The sequence below is a fragment of the Colossoma macropomum genome, unplaced genomic scaffold, assembly GCF_904425465.1.
Source record: "Colossoma macropomum unplaced genomic scaffold, Colossoma_macropomum, whole genome shotgun sequence".
In the NCBI taxonomy this organism is placed as follows: Eukaryota; Metazoa; Chordata; class Actinopteri; order Characiformes; family Serrasalmidae; genus Colossoma; species Colossoma macropomum.
The window spans coordinates 5,480,646-5,494,195 of record NW_023494804.1 but is presented as its reverse complement, the minus strand read 5'-3'; the positions used below and the strand labels follow the sequence as shown (position 1 = coordinate 5,494,195).

The window sequence follows — 13,550 nt, the reverse complement described above, 5'->3', positions numbered from 1 at the left end:
TTCTGCTGCCGCTTCGAACGGCAATTAAATCGGGGGCGATTAATTTAGTCCGTTGACCTGCTCGAGACAGATCTATTGACTGGCCGTGTTAAATCGTCAATTTGGAGCCATTACACTGAGGCATATTTGCAAACATGCCCGTAATGATGATGGGTAAGTTGATTAAGGTGCTGTCAAGCGTTCGAGAGGAGAGTTCGAGAAGGGGAGAGCTGTCTTGGGTCACCATTTTGTGAAGATATGTTGCCATAACCTGACGAATAATATCCGTTTTTGGAGTCAGTAGTGGTCACTTTAGTTGACAAGTGGACAGGCATTGTTTCATTTCTTTGTTTTACTTTGAAAGGGGATTTCCATGGATTCTCCAAGATGTGTCCGTGATTAAATCATTAAGATGTCAACGAAGTCATTCGGAGTGGTTTGGTGTGAAAGCCTCTGTTTTAAAGAATCTTAATTGTGGACTGTGGAGGTGATAGGAACCAGACGTCTGAAGAGATTAATGCCTCTAATATGCCTCTAATTTTGAGAGGGCTTTGGCCTGAAAGTTAATTTTAAGCCATTAACGGCAGAGAGGTTCTCATGGGGTGTTGTAATTCAAATTAGCCCCCAAAGAAAACGTGTTTTTGCAGCTATGTCAGTATACGGTGGATTCACAGTATACAGTCGCAATTTTACTGTTATTTACTGTTAATATGGTTTAGTAAATTACTGTGACGCTAATGCAACTAGTAGCCAGTAGTTTACTGCAGTTGTTTTGTGAAATTTTTAACAATGTAAGACTAAAGTGGGCAGTAGATCTCAAACAAAAACAGCATTTCAAAGCGAAACGATGTCTTTTTGGACAAAATGGTGTGGTGGCTTGAGTTTTTAAGGTCTGATGGTGATAGGAACCAGACATCCGAAGAGAGTAATGCCTCTAAAATGACTCTAATTTTGGGAAGGCTTTGGCCTTTTTTTAACCTATTAATGGCAGAGAGCTTCAAAATATGTGTTTCAGATTTTGCATTATTTTACCATCATTATTTTACCACTCAGAAGATGTGTAGGTGGTTTTGGATAGTAAATAAAATGGCTATATTTGTGTTGTAGACATCATGACGTCTGGTTCCTATCACCACCACTGTAAAGAAATCTATGGAGAGTCTCTACAGCTTCATATCAAACCACTCATGTCTTTGTTTACATCTGAACAACTGAGTTATGCCCATCGTCCCAAATTAAATGATGTGAATCATTCCTCACTCGAAGCTCATTGGAGGGGTGAAATTTTGGTGAAAGCTGAGATGCTAAACTTTTGATCAAAGCTTTCAAATCCATGTTTGTAAATAGAAGATGAGATATTTTATCCCAGTTTAAATATGATGAAAAGTTGTGTTGAGTCTTGTTTTGCCAAAACAGAACTACATTTTTGCCATGTTTTCATCATTGCTTGACATCAAAACAAACAGAAAAAGGAAAAGTAGAGAAGTGCAGACTTGAAGTTGTTGATACAGAATGTAAAACAATATGTAATCAAATATGCAGTTATGTTGAATGACATAACAATAGAACAATAATACCTTCAACATCTAGAGTTAAGTTGAATTTCAGAACAGCGACAACTTCGCGAGTTTGCCTCTTCGCTTTCTGCTCTCCATCCCTCTTCCTCTCCAAAAAGCACCCTGACAGAAAGATCGCGGACGGCATCAAATTTATGGTGGCCGAGCGGAGAGCTATTCATTCACTTTCAGAGCCGTACGGGTTCTCGAGCTGGGAGGAGGGGGGGGGGGCTTGATTGGTACCAGTGAGGTAATCCTGAGTAATAAATCAGCCATCGCTTCCCTCACAGATGAGCACATGGTACAAGGCCGGGCCTCAAAAAGCCTGACAGGCTGCTGAGAGATATGAGCCGAGGTCAACACTGTGAATGAAGTCCTCAGCCGCTCTCCTCAAAGTTTTACTGTTCCTGCCAGCTGACATGCACAAACTAGAGGGTGGTCAATACGGACACAGTGTCTATAAATAACCTCTGTGTTTTCAGCCTTGTATTTATTGGGGTTTAAAAGTAAATGATTACAATATTCAGTACAGAAAGAGAAAATGCAGACTGAGCAAGGATAGCAAACATATTACACCAAACAAACAAGCACATACTCATAAAATAGGAAAAGACAAACACGTCTCTGGGAAAAGGTACACTGTAAATTATTGCCAGGATTTTACAATATTTAACACTTTTTATTCACAGTAAAATGCACAGTTTATCATCTTACTGTGAAGTGAACTGATCTTGAAATATTTTCTGCAATAGCACACCGAACTGTGACGTTGACGGATAGGACAGCAACTAAAAGTTAAAAAAAAAAACATAAACATTCAATAAAAATGTTGTTTTTTTTTTTTAAATAAAACTAACATTTTTTTTTAACAATTCTGACTATTCATATTTTGGTTTTTAAAGATTTTGAGGACTTTTTTGGATTGTCTAAATGCTGAAATACTGATGTTGACAAAAAAATTGTAATTTAACTTATTAGTAGTTTCGTAATTTAATTTAGTTTTTGGTCATGTTTGTGCAAACTATAAGCAAATTGTGTTTGCATTTAAACATGCAAAGTTTAGATGTTCTATGCATATACAGTAAAAAGCATGGTGAAGGAACAAGCTCATAGATTTTAGTTCGTCTTTTACTTTTTTTGTAATGAAATTTTAAAGTTTTTTAGGGAAAACATATAAAATGATGACAAACATATTATACAACCCCTTTTATCCTCCACCTACACCCATCTCATGCCATCATGGTCTGATTTGCCACTTGCTGAGTAGAACTAATTATCGCATCATTTGCTCTGAGACCTTCCCCTGTCTGAGATTGGTCCACTTGGTTTCTCATAGATGTCTACATACCTGCATGGAGCCTCTTGCAGTGCTGAAATGTGTGCTGAGTGCATCTACAGCAGTGCGTTTAGTGGCAGTTTGATTTTGTTAGTTGCTTAGTTATTTTGTCTTGAAGCTCAAAACACTTCACCAGAATGCCTTGGTTGAATGTGAGGCAGTATTTGGTCAGTGAAGAATAAATAAAAAAAAGTAGACAGATATACAAGGTGAGGCAAAGAAAAGAGAAAAAGGAAAAATGCCAGTTGACCAGGCCATGCTCTGCTCATAAATGCTTTCTTTTATAGCAGCGGTAGCTTGGACAACCTGTACTGGACGAGGCCTCACTCAGCCCTATTTGAGACCCAATCAAAGAACAAAATGCGACTTAGGACTGCACAATGTGACAACGATGCACCTGAATTTAACGTTTGTTTAACTAAGACTGCGTAAACTGGACACAGCTCCACCCAGTTTCTGCTAGTCAGCAAGCCCAAGTTCTTTCCCACCACATTATTCTATGGGGTGATATTTTCCTCCTGCAAAGAAAACAGAGTTTGTGACACAATAACTCGGACTGCGCCGTGTCTTCTCTCGTACGGTCCAGAGAGTTTAAATGGTGTTTATTTTATGGTAAACATTCTTTCAGTGTGTTCAAGGCTCATGCCACCCTCTACCTGCTGTGTATGCTGCCATTGTTAAAGCTAGTCTCTCAACAAGACATCTATTGAGAACGCAATTTACACCTGGTTTTAAAGGCGAAAGAAAATCGAAGAAAAAATTCCGCCATGAGTTCCTTAAGTATTAATAATGTCAGCTGTTTTCTGCATTTTTGCATAATAAACTGTATTAAGCGGGTGCGCTAGTTTAAATGTGGGCAGAATGTGTCCGATTGGTGCCTGAAACTGGTGCGAAAGGCTCAGTCCATCAGGCCCTGAGTTTCCAGGTTGCTGCACTACCGAGCTGACCTGTGTTGCTGTAGCTAATCCAACGTCGGCAGGTTGGGAACGACAAATTTGTCACCCTGCTATCGTTCACTACTCTGTGAAACAAAGAAAATGAATCCCTTTCTGTTCTAACAGTGTGACCTTCCTGTGTGTAAAGTAAATATAATTTGTGTACATATTTTATTAATTTCTACAATGTCTCATTATGACATTTTATCAGTGTTCCACAAAATTTGCCCAAAATAGCAACAGCAGCTGCATCGGTGAGCGAAGCACATCAGTGTTTCTGTTTTCTTCCCTCAACAACTTGCTAACGTTTACATCTGAAATAAAGGAAAGTGGCTCCAACTGCCGTCTAACTCCCAAGCCTTAATTGTTCTTTGGGCTTGATTTGGTGAAAATAGCTGAGAAAGCAGCCGAGGCCTAATGAGTAATCCCCCAGAAGTGGGGGGGTGAATGTGGAGGGGGCTTAGTCCAGCTCCTCATGAAGCCAGCGTCTCTGGAACTGTCTCTTATCCCTGTTCATCTCCTCCTCTCCCCACTGGCTCTATCACTGCCCCCCTCATTCCCTTTGCTCCCCCCCAACTCCCTTTTCTGTCTCTCTTGACTAGTCAGGATGTGCCAGCTGCTTGTTGCCTTTGATTTAGGCTTGCCCTAGATATGCTCTCTAATGAGCTGAGTGCTCAATCAATAATTCACCCGAGTTTGAATGGAAACCAGGGTGATCAGAGCTGCTTAAAGAGAGGGGCTGCAATCAGTGCTATTCAGGAACCTACATTTTGCCCTTTTTCCCTGCTCATCCCTCCATCTCTCTCACTCTCGCTCTCGCTCTCTCTCTCTCTCTCTGGCTGACTTTTTCCTTTTCTTTTTTACATGAGATAATGGACCTCTGCCCACACTGCGCAGGGTGTCTTCTCTGCTGGACCGTCTGAAATTCACTTCATTGTCTGAAGGATGATCTAATACATAGAAAATTATTTTATCCTCCAGTTCCCCCTGATGACCCAGTGATCATCGGAGCCCCCGTAGTGAGTCTGAGGGCGGGCGATCCACTGAACCTGACCTGCCATGCAGACAACGCCAAACCGGCCGCCTCCATTATCTGGATCCGCAACGGAGAAGTCCTCAACGGAGCCATGTACTCAAAGGTACTTTCATCCCCTTCTGCATTCAAATCCACGTGCTTGAGAAAAGGGAGGAGGCGAAAGAATATCTTGCTGGTCGCTGGCCTTTGCACCATTCAGAGCCTTGAAAAAGGCTCACATATTAACCCATTTCTCTCAGTGGTCAGTGGGTCAGTGTATATAAAAGAATAAATGTGCTTCTCAACACACGTTTTTTATTTCTTTATACCATTTAAATATACCAGCTGGACTTCACACAGTGTGAACTTTTCAGGATAAATGGACCAATAGAAGTGGCCCAAAATGAAATAAAATCTTGTTACATTAAGGTACAGTACTGTGCAAAAGTCAGAGTTTTATTTAGTCAAAAGTGCAAGTTACTAAAAATTCTGTCCATGTTTCTGTCCATTCTTCCACTTTGAGAAAGCACTTCAATGCTGTGGGTCAGAAGGGGTGTGCAGACGTCAAGAAGCCCTTGCTGAGAAAAGGACAAAGCTAAACAATTCAAAACTTGAACTTAATGGCTGTTTTAAATGGAAAATTAATAAAAAAGTGTATGTGTATGCATTTGTATATACATATATACATATATGTGTGTATTAGTGGTTTTATTTGCATGATAAAATATTAACACCATAACATTTTTTAATGAACTTGATACACATGCTATGTGTTGTTTTGATCGCAGCTAGAAATGTATTGTTCTAAAAACATGCAGAGAATGTTACGCACACGTTCTAATAATGTTTTTAGCAGGATTTTTTTTTTTTTGTTCCTCAAATGTTGTCCTGGAAACGTTCTCTAAAAACATCATGTAACATAATCTGTGGCCCTGACAACATCCTCAACACATCCTCTGATGCAGTTAAAACATTACGTCTTAACATGTAGCCTTATAGGATAATGATTTGAAATGATAAACATTTTTAAAGTGTTCTTTAAACATTAGATCAAAATAGTAGATGGAGTCTCGGATTGTAGCTCTTGTTCAGATATAGTTGTTTTTTTTACTTTTATTTTCTCCCAATTTTCTCCCTAATTTACTTATATCCTATTCAACCCACTAGTTCGGATCCCCCCCAATCACACAATACCACCAGGGCTAGGAGGGCGAAGGCTAACACAGTGAAGCACCACCGCATCTTTTCAAACTGCCGCTCTTGCAACGTCATTGGACAGCTAAACGCGCTTGGAGGAAAGCACCAACCGCCAGATCTGGTGCGTCAGCTAACAGACACCCAAAGTAATGGGGCCATCCTACCCACCCAGAGAGAGCGAGGCCAGTTGGGAGCCCAGATATAGCTTTTAAATAGCTTTTATAATGATAGCCACTTCAGCTGGGTTTCAGCCTGCAGTACTACGGATGGTTCGAAGGGTCAGACTAGTAAAATGTGTTAATGGCATTAAAAAAAAATGGTTGTGCTAATAATTTATTGTGTTATAATTACATTTTTTCTATAATGAGAAAAGCCTCTGTTTCCTAAAAATCACGTCAGATCACTCTGGCCGCCCGCCTACATATACGTAAATATAGGATGTACACTCTCGTTGCAGAGAAGCATTACTATTTCATGAAGCCTCCGTCTCTGCACGCCTGCATGTCCTCAAAAAGGTTGGCTCTGTCAATTTAATGACAAGTGAGAAGTAATTTTTAATTTAATCCTCGGGGCAAGCTGGAGCTCGAACGCTGCGCTTTAAATATGACAAAAAAGGAAGACGTTCCAGAGCTCTCAATTATGGATGTGTTCTTGGGCAATTTGCTCACTTTGTCAGCTGTGGGTAGGAAACTGAGACAAGCACTGGGCCGTGCTGGAAGGAGCGCTCCCCTGATGATGGGGGGTGGGGTGTAATCTGAGCATTCTTGGTGAGCCTTTCCCTTCAGAAGCCCACCAGAGAGAGAGAGAGCCTGCTTATTAATTACCCAGCCCTAATTTACACACAAGCAAACTCGCCACAGGTTCGCTTCCTTTAACGGAAAGATTACTTTCCAATCCAATCAGCGGGCGAGAGTGAGCTACTTTCAAAACGTTTCCAAAATGATGGAGCACCTTAATGAGGAGGAAACGACTGGCAAAGCAATTAGCCTGAACGATGGTTTGGGCAGTGTCTTGTAAATCAAATAAGCGCCCATTGGATGAATGATGAAAGAGATTCCTCTTTTAAACAGCAAACCGGAGCTTTTGATGAGGAAATGAAGACACTTAGGTTTGGAACCTGCGTTTTCCTCCTTTTTTTAACTCAAAACCGTAATTCATTATTGAGTGTTTATAAATGTTTTATGATTTGAGGACTTTGCTCATCATGATACAGTTGTCCTGTTAAATCAGGGAAGAAGATAAAAAAAACAGTTCATTTGAATTTGGAGGGCTTCATGGCAGTGTCTCCTTTTCCTTGAGGGCGGAAGCTTCTTTTTCCAGCCACTCTTTATTGCCTGATTTGATTAAATCTGGGAGAGAATCTGATACAGCTTAGAGGAAGCAGGCCGTTATAGATGAAGTCAATATCCTTCAAGTATCGACTCTAGTGTTTTTATCTTCTTTTGGCATAGAAAAGGGTCACCAAGAGAGCTCGAACAATAGTGTTCCGGCGTAGGCAACTTCGCTAGAAATGAGATGGTTCAGCAGCCGCCTTAATATGAAAACGATAGCATCTCCCTGCACTCCTTTTAATAAGAATGAATGGTGATTAAAATCATGGTTCATTTGTTAACGTTGGCAAGTCCTTTTTATTATACTTTGATGTTTTCATTTTAAAACTGATGCAATAAAAAACATGCTTCTTTGTATACTGTATCAAAAAGAGCCTGTGGTAATTTAGTTAGTGATCAATAGAATAAATGTTACTAGGTTGAGTAAATGTTATTTTTATCAGCATCCTGACATTAAACTACAGCTCAGCCAGCCAAACAGAAAACTCCACAAGTGAGCTCTTCAGATCCTTTAGCCTTGGATGTGATTCCTGTCACTGTTGCTGAAAGAGACAGATGAGGATCAAAACTATGAAATGTACTTTAAATAGATCTTTACAGAAGCGCTTTTCTGATGGGGAACAAAACCAGCTCTTCTCCACTGCAGTGCTCTCGGTCCAAGGCAACTAATGTAGCATAGCCAGTTAATGTACATTGTTTAAATCCAGCTACATTTGAATGATTTAACTGTAAATGTACTTAATTTTAAGTAGGTAATTCAGTACGGTGACAGACTCTGTATTGGCGAGTACTAAAAAATGTGTACTCATACTCTGAACAAAATGGTATTAATGCATCCCTTCTTGTAACCATTTATGGAAATACATATTGTCTGTCATGGTGTATAAAAACTCTCCCTCTTCCTGATGGGCCTTGGGGTGATGCCTAAACCTGTAGAGGCAAGCTCGGAATTGACATCTTTATTTTTAACAGAATTTCTACCACAGGCCCAATCTGTGTGAAAAGTTTGTGAGTACTGATTGGAGCTGCAGGATTCTTGATTAAATGGGAATCATGATTTTTACTTATGACTTAAGTCTCAGTTGCAATTCTTCAACATACAACATGTTGTAAGGAACAGTATGTATATTACATTCTTACATAGAAAAAATTTGCATGTTTAATAGTTGTTCTAGGATCAATAAACAGCTGTTACAGACATAATATGGAGATGGCATGAATGCAAAACTTTGAATATTGTTTTAATTCTTTGTTAATATGGACAACAGTGCATATAGGCGAATGCTCTTTTATTCTGAACAGCAGCAAGAGAGAACTCCTCAGCCCAGCACTACCCCTGCACACACCTGGGCAAGAGGTAACGCAGGAGAACATGAAACAAGTAGAGGGTGGACAACATCACACATAAAGGCCTCCTCTCCACGGACACGATTTAGCAAGCAACACTAGTATACACAAACAACAACTGACACACCACTCAGTTTTAGCCAGGATCATGGCACCTAACGGGAGCCACTTGACGTGGCCACTGACCCTAACCTCCCCATGGCAGCACAGCCCATGGTGGACCCCACAGTATCTTAGCTATCTTAGCTAAACTTTATCACTCATGTCATGCAAGCCTGTTTTATACTGAAAGGCAGCAAAGTGGAACCCGAGTGAAAAACGTATGTATGTATGTATGTATGTATGTTGTGCCTGCAAGTGGCAAAAATTAGACTGGAAGCTTTGAGTGCAACAACAACACATCCTTTAGTGGTGTATTGGTATCTATAGATATCAGTGTTTGGGCAGATAACAGGAAAAAATGCAGGATGAAATAAGGGAGGGAAAAAATGAATGAATGCTAATGAATGGTATCCAGCTGTTTCGTACTTCCTGTAGGGTTAGCTGTGTCATACTTCATGTGGATCAGCTTGGTTGAAGTGCTTCGATAAAAAGTGTCTCACTTTAAAGTTTAGTTTTCGGTAACCCTTCACTGAATGGCAGCGTTTGTAGGGCTACATGACACCTACACCAAAGCCTTCCATGAAGAATGACATAAACCTGTACAAACGTTACTAAATGCTTATTCCAACAAGTTGTGGTAATTCTTACTGAGGTGAAATGACATTAAAATGTGACCTGACACTTGGAAGCCTTCATGAAAGTTTATGTAGGTTTAGGTCAGTTGTCATGTCATGAATGCGGCCCTTGAGTAAAGTGTTACCATAGTTTCTAAGGGAAATTCATGGGATTGGCATCAGTATTAGTCAGTGTTCACCAAAGATAAAGTGATATGGTGCCATCTCTAGCCTGTATTGTATTATAGTAGTGAGCAGGTGGTCACTGTAAGCTTAGCAGTATTTAGAAGACATATGGCATATTGGCATAAACTGCCAAATCCTCAGTAGTGAACTGCTTTTCACACTACAGACGAGACTCTTTGTTACAGTATAAGACAAGTCAAAGGATGGCACAACACCACTTTTTCTTTTTTCATAATGAAACCTTGAGAATCGGCCTATTCTGTTACCAGTACATTATTTTTTCATTAAAAACTGCTATGCTTTAACTTCCTTTCACAGCAGCCATAGAATTTAATTTCCTTCCAATATCCAGTTCAGCATTTTCTGCTAATATTTCTTAAATGACAATACCAGCCACCATTTGTACAAGTCACTAGTTATTGGTGTCTTGTCAGCTCAGTTTTTGCCGATATGATAACTCCGTATGAACTCAGTATCATCAGCCAACTGATACATCAGTCAGGTCATAAATTCAAAGGAAATGGTAAAAAATGATACCAATTTGTTTTGTTATTCAGGTTGGATTCAGCCTGCTGTTCTGCTCAAAACCAAGGTCAGTCAAAACAATCCACATGCATGGATGTGTGTGAGTGACCGAGCCTGCGGTGCTGAAAAGCAGGTGTTTTTTAGAGGGAAAAGCACTGTGTTGATGTTCTCTCCATCAGTTTGTTGTTGGCATGCTGTCCAGCGCTGCTCCGGAAGCCAGCTGACAGAGGGAGATTGATTCCATTCGCCCGATTTGACAAGATGCTCCATACAGTAGGTGTGTGATCTGTGCTCGGGCAAGGGTGAGGGATTTGAGGATCAAAGGCAGTCTAACCTCCGCGCCGCAGCGTTTCCAACAACTTCTTTTCTCCTCTCACAGCTTAAGGTCAGGCTGCCTGCGGTGTCCAGCCCGATGGGTAGACCCCCTCCTCAGCCTTGCTTATTGCTTTCTCTGTCTCACAGACCCTGTTGCGGGATGGCCAGAGGGAGAGTACGGTCAGCACGCTTTACATCTCACCATCCAACATCGAGAGCGGTCAGCGCATCACCTGCCGTGCCTCCAACAAAGCAGCTCCCAACGGCAAAGAGGCCACCGTCACCATCGACATACAGCGTGAGCATCACTCTACTAATACTAATTTTTCAGCCTGATCATTTTGAAGGGGTTGCAGGATGTTTGTCAACAAAACAAGCACAAGTTTGGGTACCTGTGGCAAAAATATAATTATGTAATCATATTACATAATATAATGTCATTTATTGGGATAATGATGTCATTTCATCATATTGCTCACCTCTGTGTGGGTGTACACATTTCTGAGAACGGTGTTTCACAGTATTTCCTAGAGATGCACCGATACCACTTTTTCCCTTCTGATACCGATACCTGGGCGATACTGAGTACCGATACCAATACTAACTCACTATCTAACCTAACTCACATATAAGTCCTAATATTTATATAGTTACGTTTTTATATATTTTATTTTGGTAAAATCTCTGTTTTGCATCACAAATTAAACACACTCAGCCTGGCCAGATGGCTTTTACTTGTTGGATTATATTTATTAGACGCTTAAGAAAACTTATTTTTGTTTATTTACTTTACCTATTTAGTATTTACTATTATATAATTAGAAATAAGAACCATGTAAATGTAAAATATCTTTATTGTGCAGAACATTTAAAACCAGAGCTGAACAGTTTACAGATAAACCTGTGGTGTTTACACATCAGCACACAGCAGCTTCTCTGGCTCAGAAACGGAGCTGAATGTTGTTTTACATCCAAATTTCTCGAGTCGTTTGTCTCAAACGTGCGTCTTGTTTGCTTGTGCTGCATCTCTGAGCGTCAGTTCAGTCAATATCACCGTCGTTCACGCTGTCAGTATCAGCGACTTCCAGTGTTTTTTCTGGCTTGGTTGAAGCGACGGGCCGAGAGACCCCGCTGCTGAGTGATACAGCTGACCAATGGAGGCGCACCGTAGGCAGGGCTAGTGGACGCATGGGTCCGGCTAGTGGGCTGCTATGTTAAAGGCTAAATCAAGGCTAAATGCTATCATTACCCAGAGTCCGGTGGTTCCTTCAGCTCTTTCAGGAACATTAACTCAGACTGCAAGTGACCACACAGTGGCAGACGAATGATGATGAAAGAAGCAGCATTAGTGTGTTTTTCTCACCGAATGCTGCCGTTACAGATTCTGCCATTAGCATTTTTACTGCTGCATGTCGTCCCACACCACTGATGTGTTGTTAAGGTCTACTGGCACGTCAGAAATTGCTTCGTAGTATCGTTCATATATATCAGTATCCCCATCACCGATACCCGTACTGCGTTTAAGTGCCAGTATTGGCGCCGATACTGATAGAGTGCCAGTATCGGTGCAACACTTAAGTTTCCCACACCAATGATATTGCTATTAAGGTAGTTGCTAATGTGTTGCCCGGCCATTACTGTGGTGTCCTGGGTGGTTGCTAATGTATGTGTATATATGTGTGCTAGTAAAAATTAAAAAGTATTTATTTTATGTTAAATTTAGTTAAAGTGGAAGCAGATATTCATCAAGCGTGATTTTAATAGAGCTTTTTTTTTTGCAGTGTTTGAGATGGAACTTCCATGGATGTCTATACAGACATGTTAAAATGTATGCATTCCTAAAATATTTTAAAAACATATCGGTAACACTTTCTATGAATGTCACCTTTATAAGCATCTATAAACACATTCATAACATGTTATAATGCATTCATAAGACATTATAAACATAGCGATAAATATTTATAAAAATGCATTATACATTATAGCCATGTTTATTATGCATTATGAATTGTTAACATAATACATTATAAGTACTGATCATAACAAATTATAAGAGCTCATAAGTCTCATATTTGTCCGCTCTAAGTAAAGTGAAGCGTACTGTACTAAAGCCCCCTCCAGTGTTCAGAGTGAGGCTTCAAGTTGAAGTATTACTAAAGGATTTACTGAAACACTAAAACATACATAATAAAGCACATTACAGGCTTCAAATGTCAGAGTTTAAACTAGAGCTGCCATCAGTGTTTTACCCAATGTGGGAAAGGTAATGTACACCACCGTTAGCTTGGTATTTGTCTTTACTTTGCAGTCTCCAAGCTGGGACTGACTTCTTTGGCACTGACAGTAAAACATGTTATCAACACTACTTATAATGCATTATATTAACAATTCATAATGTATAATAAACATGGCTATAAAGTGTAATTCAGTGTAATTCTTTTTTATAAATATTTATAACCATGTTTATAATGCCTTATGAATACATTATAACATGTTATAAATGTGTTTATAAATGCTTACAAAGGTGACATTCATAGAAAGTGTTACCAACATATCTACATAAACACTATGTTAATAATGAACTTTGAATGAGCTTTTGTCTCCAATACAAGGCAGTGAATATTGTGCACCACTTCAGCATGATAGTCTTAGCATGTATGTATGTTCTAAGTACAAAAGATAGATATATTGCTTTATTCAGAATGACTGAATTGCTAAAGAGCAGTCAGATGCTGCCACATTTTAAAACTATGGTTATATCTACAATAGATATTTAGTTTGTTTTTTTATGGGCAGCAATGCATTTCAGCTACGGTTGTGTGGGTGAGAAGTCCTGACCTGGAACATAGCAGCAATAAAGAGAATAAGTAGAAGTGCAAAGAAGGTTGCTGTTCTATGTTTTAGGGGAAGTCAAACCCCAGAGTGCATTTTTGGGGGGCCGTGGCTCAAAAAGGTTGAGAACCACTGTTCTAGAACATTAGCTTAGCGCTGCAAAAGAGAGTTTCTGTTTTTTCACTCCTTAATAGATGAATAATTCAGAGGTGAAAACCTCTCTTGCACTGTCCCATATTCTTGGCCAAATAGTGCTTGTGTATGCATGTGTTCAGAT

General features: G+C 39.9%; 1 protein-coding gene across 1 annotated transcript in view; it reads left to right on the top strand.

Moving 5' to 3' along the window:
• kirrel3a (kirre like nephrin family adhesion molecule 3a) overlaps positions 1-13,550 on the top strand; it is a 219,103-nt gene that overhangs the window by 145,584 nt on the left and 59,969 nt on the right. Inside the window, exons 4-5 of the mRNA XM_036595784.1 lie at positions 4,788-4,945; positions 10,586-10,736. Coding sequence (XP_036451677.1) covers positions 4,788-4,945; positions 10,586-10,736 — 309 coding nt within the window. The remainder of the gene's footprint in view (positions 1-4,787; positions 4,946-10,585; positions 10,737-13,550) is intronic.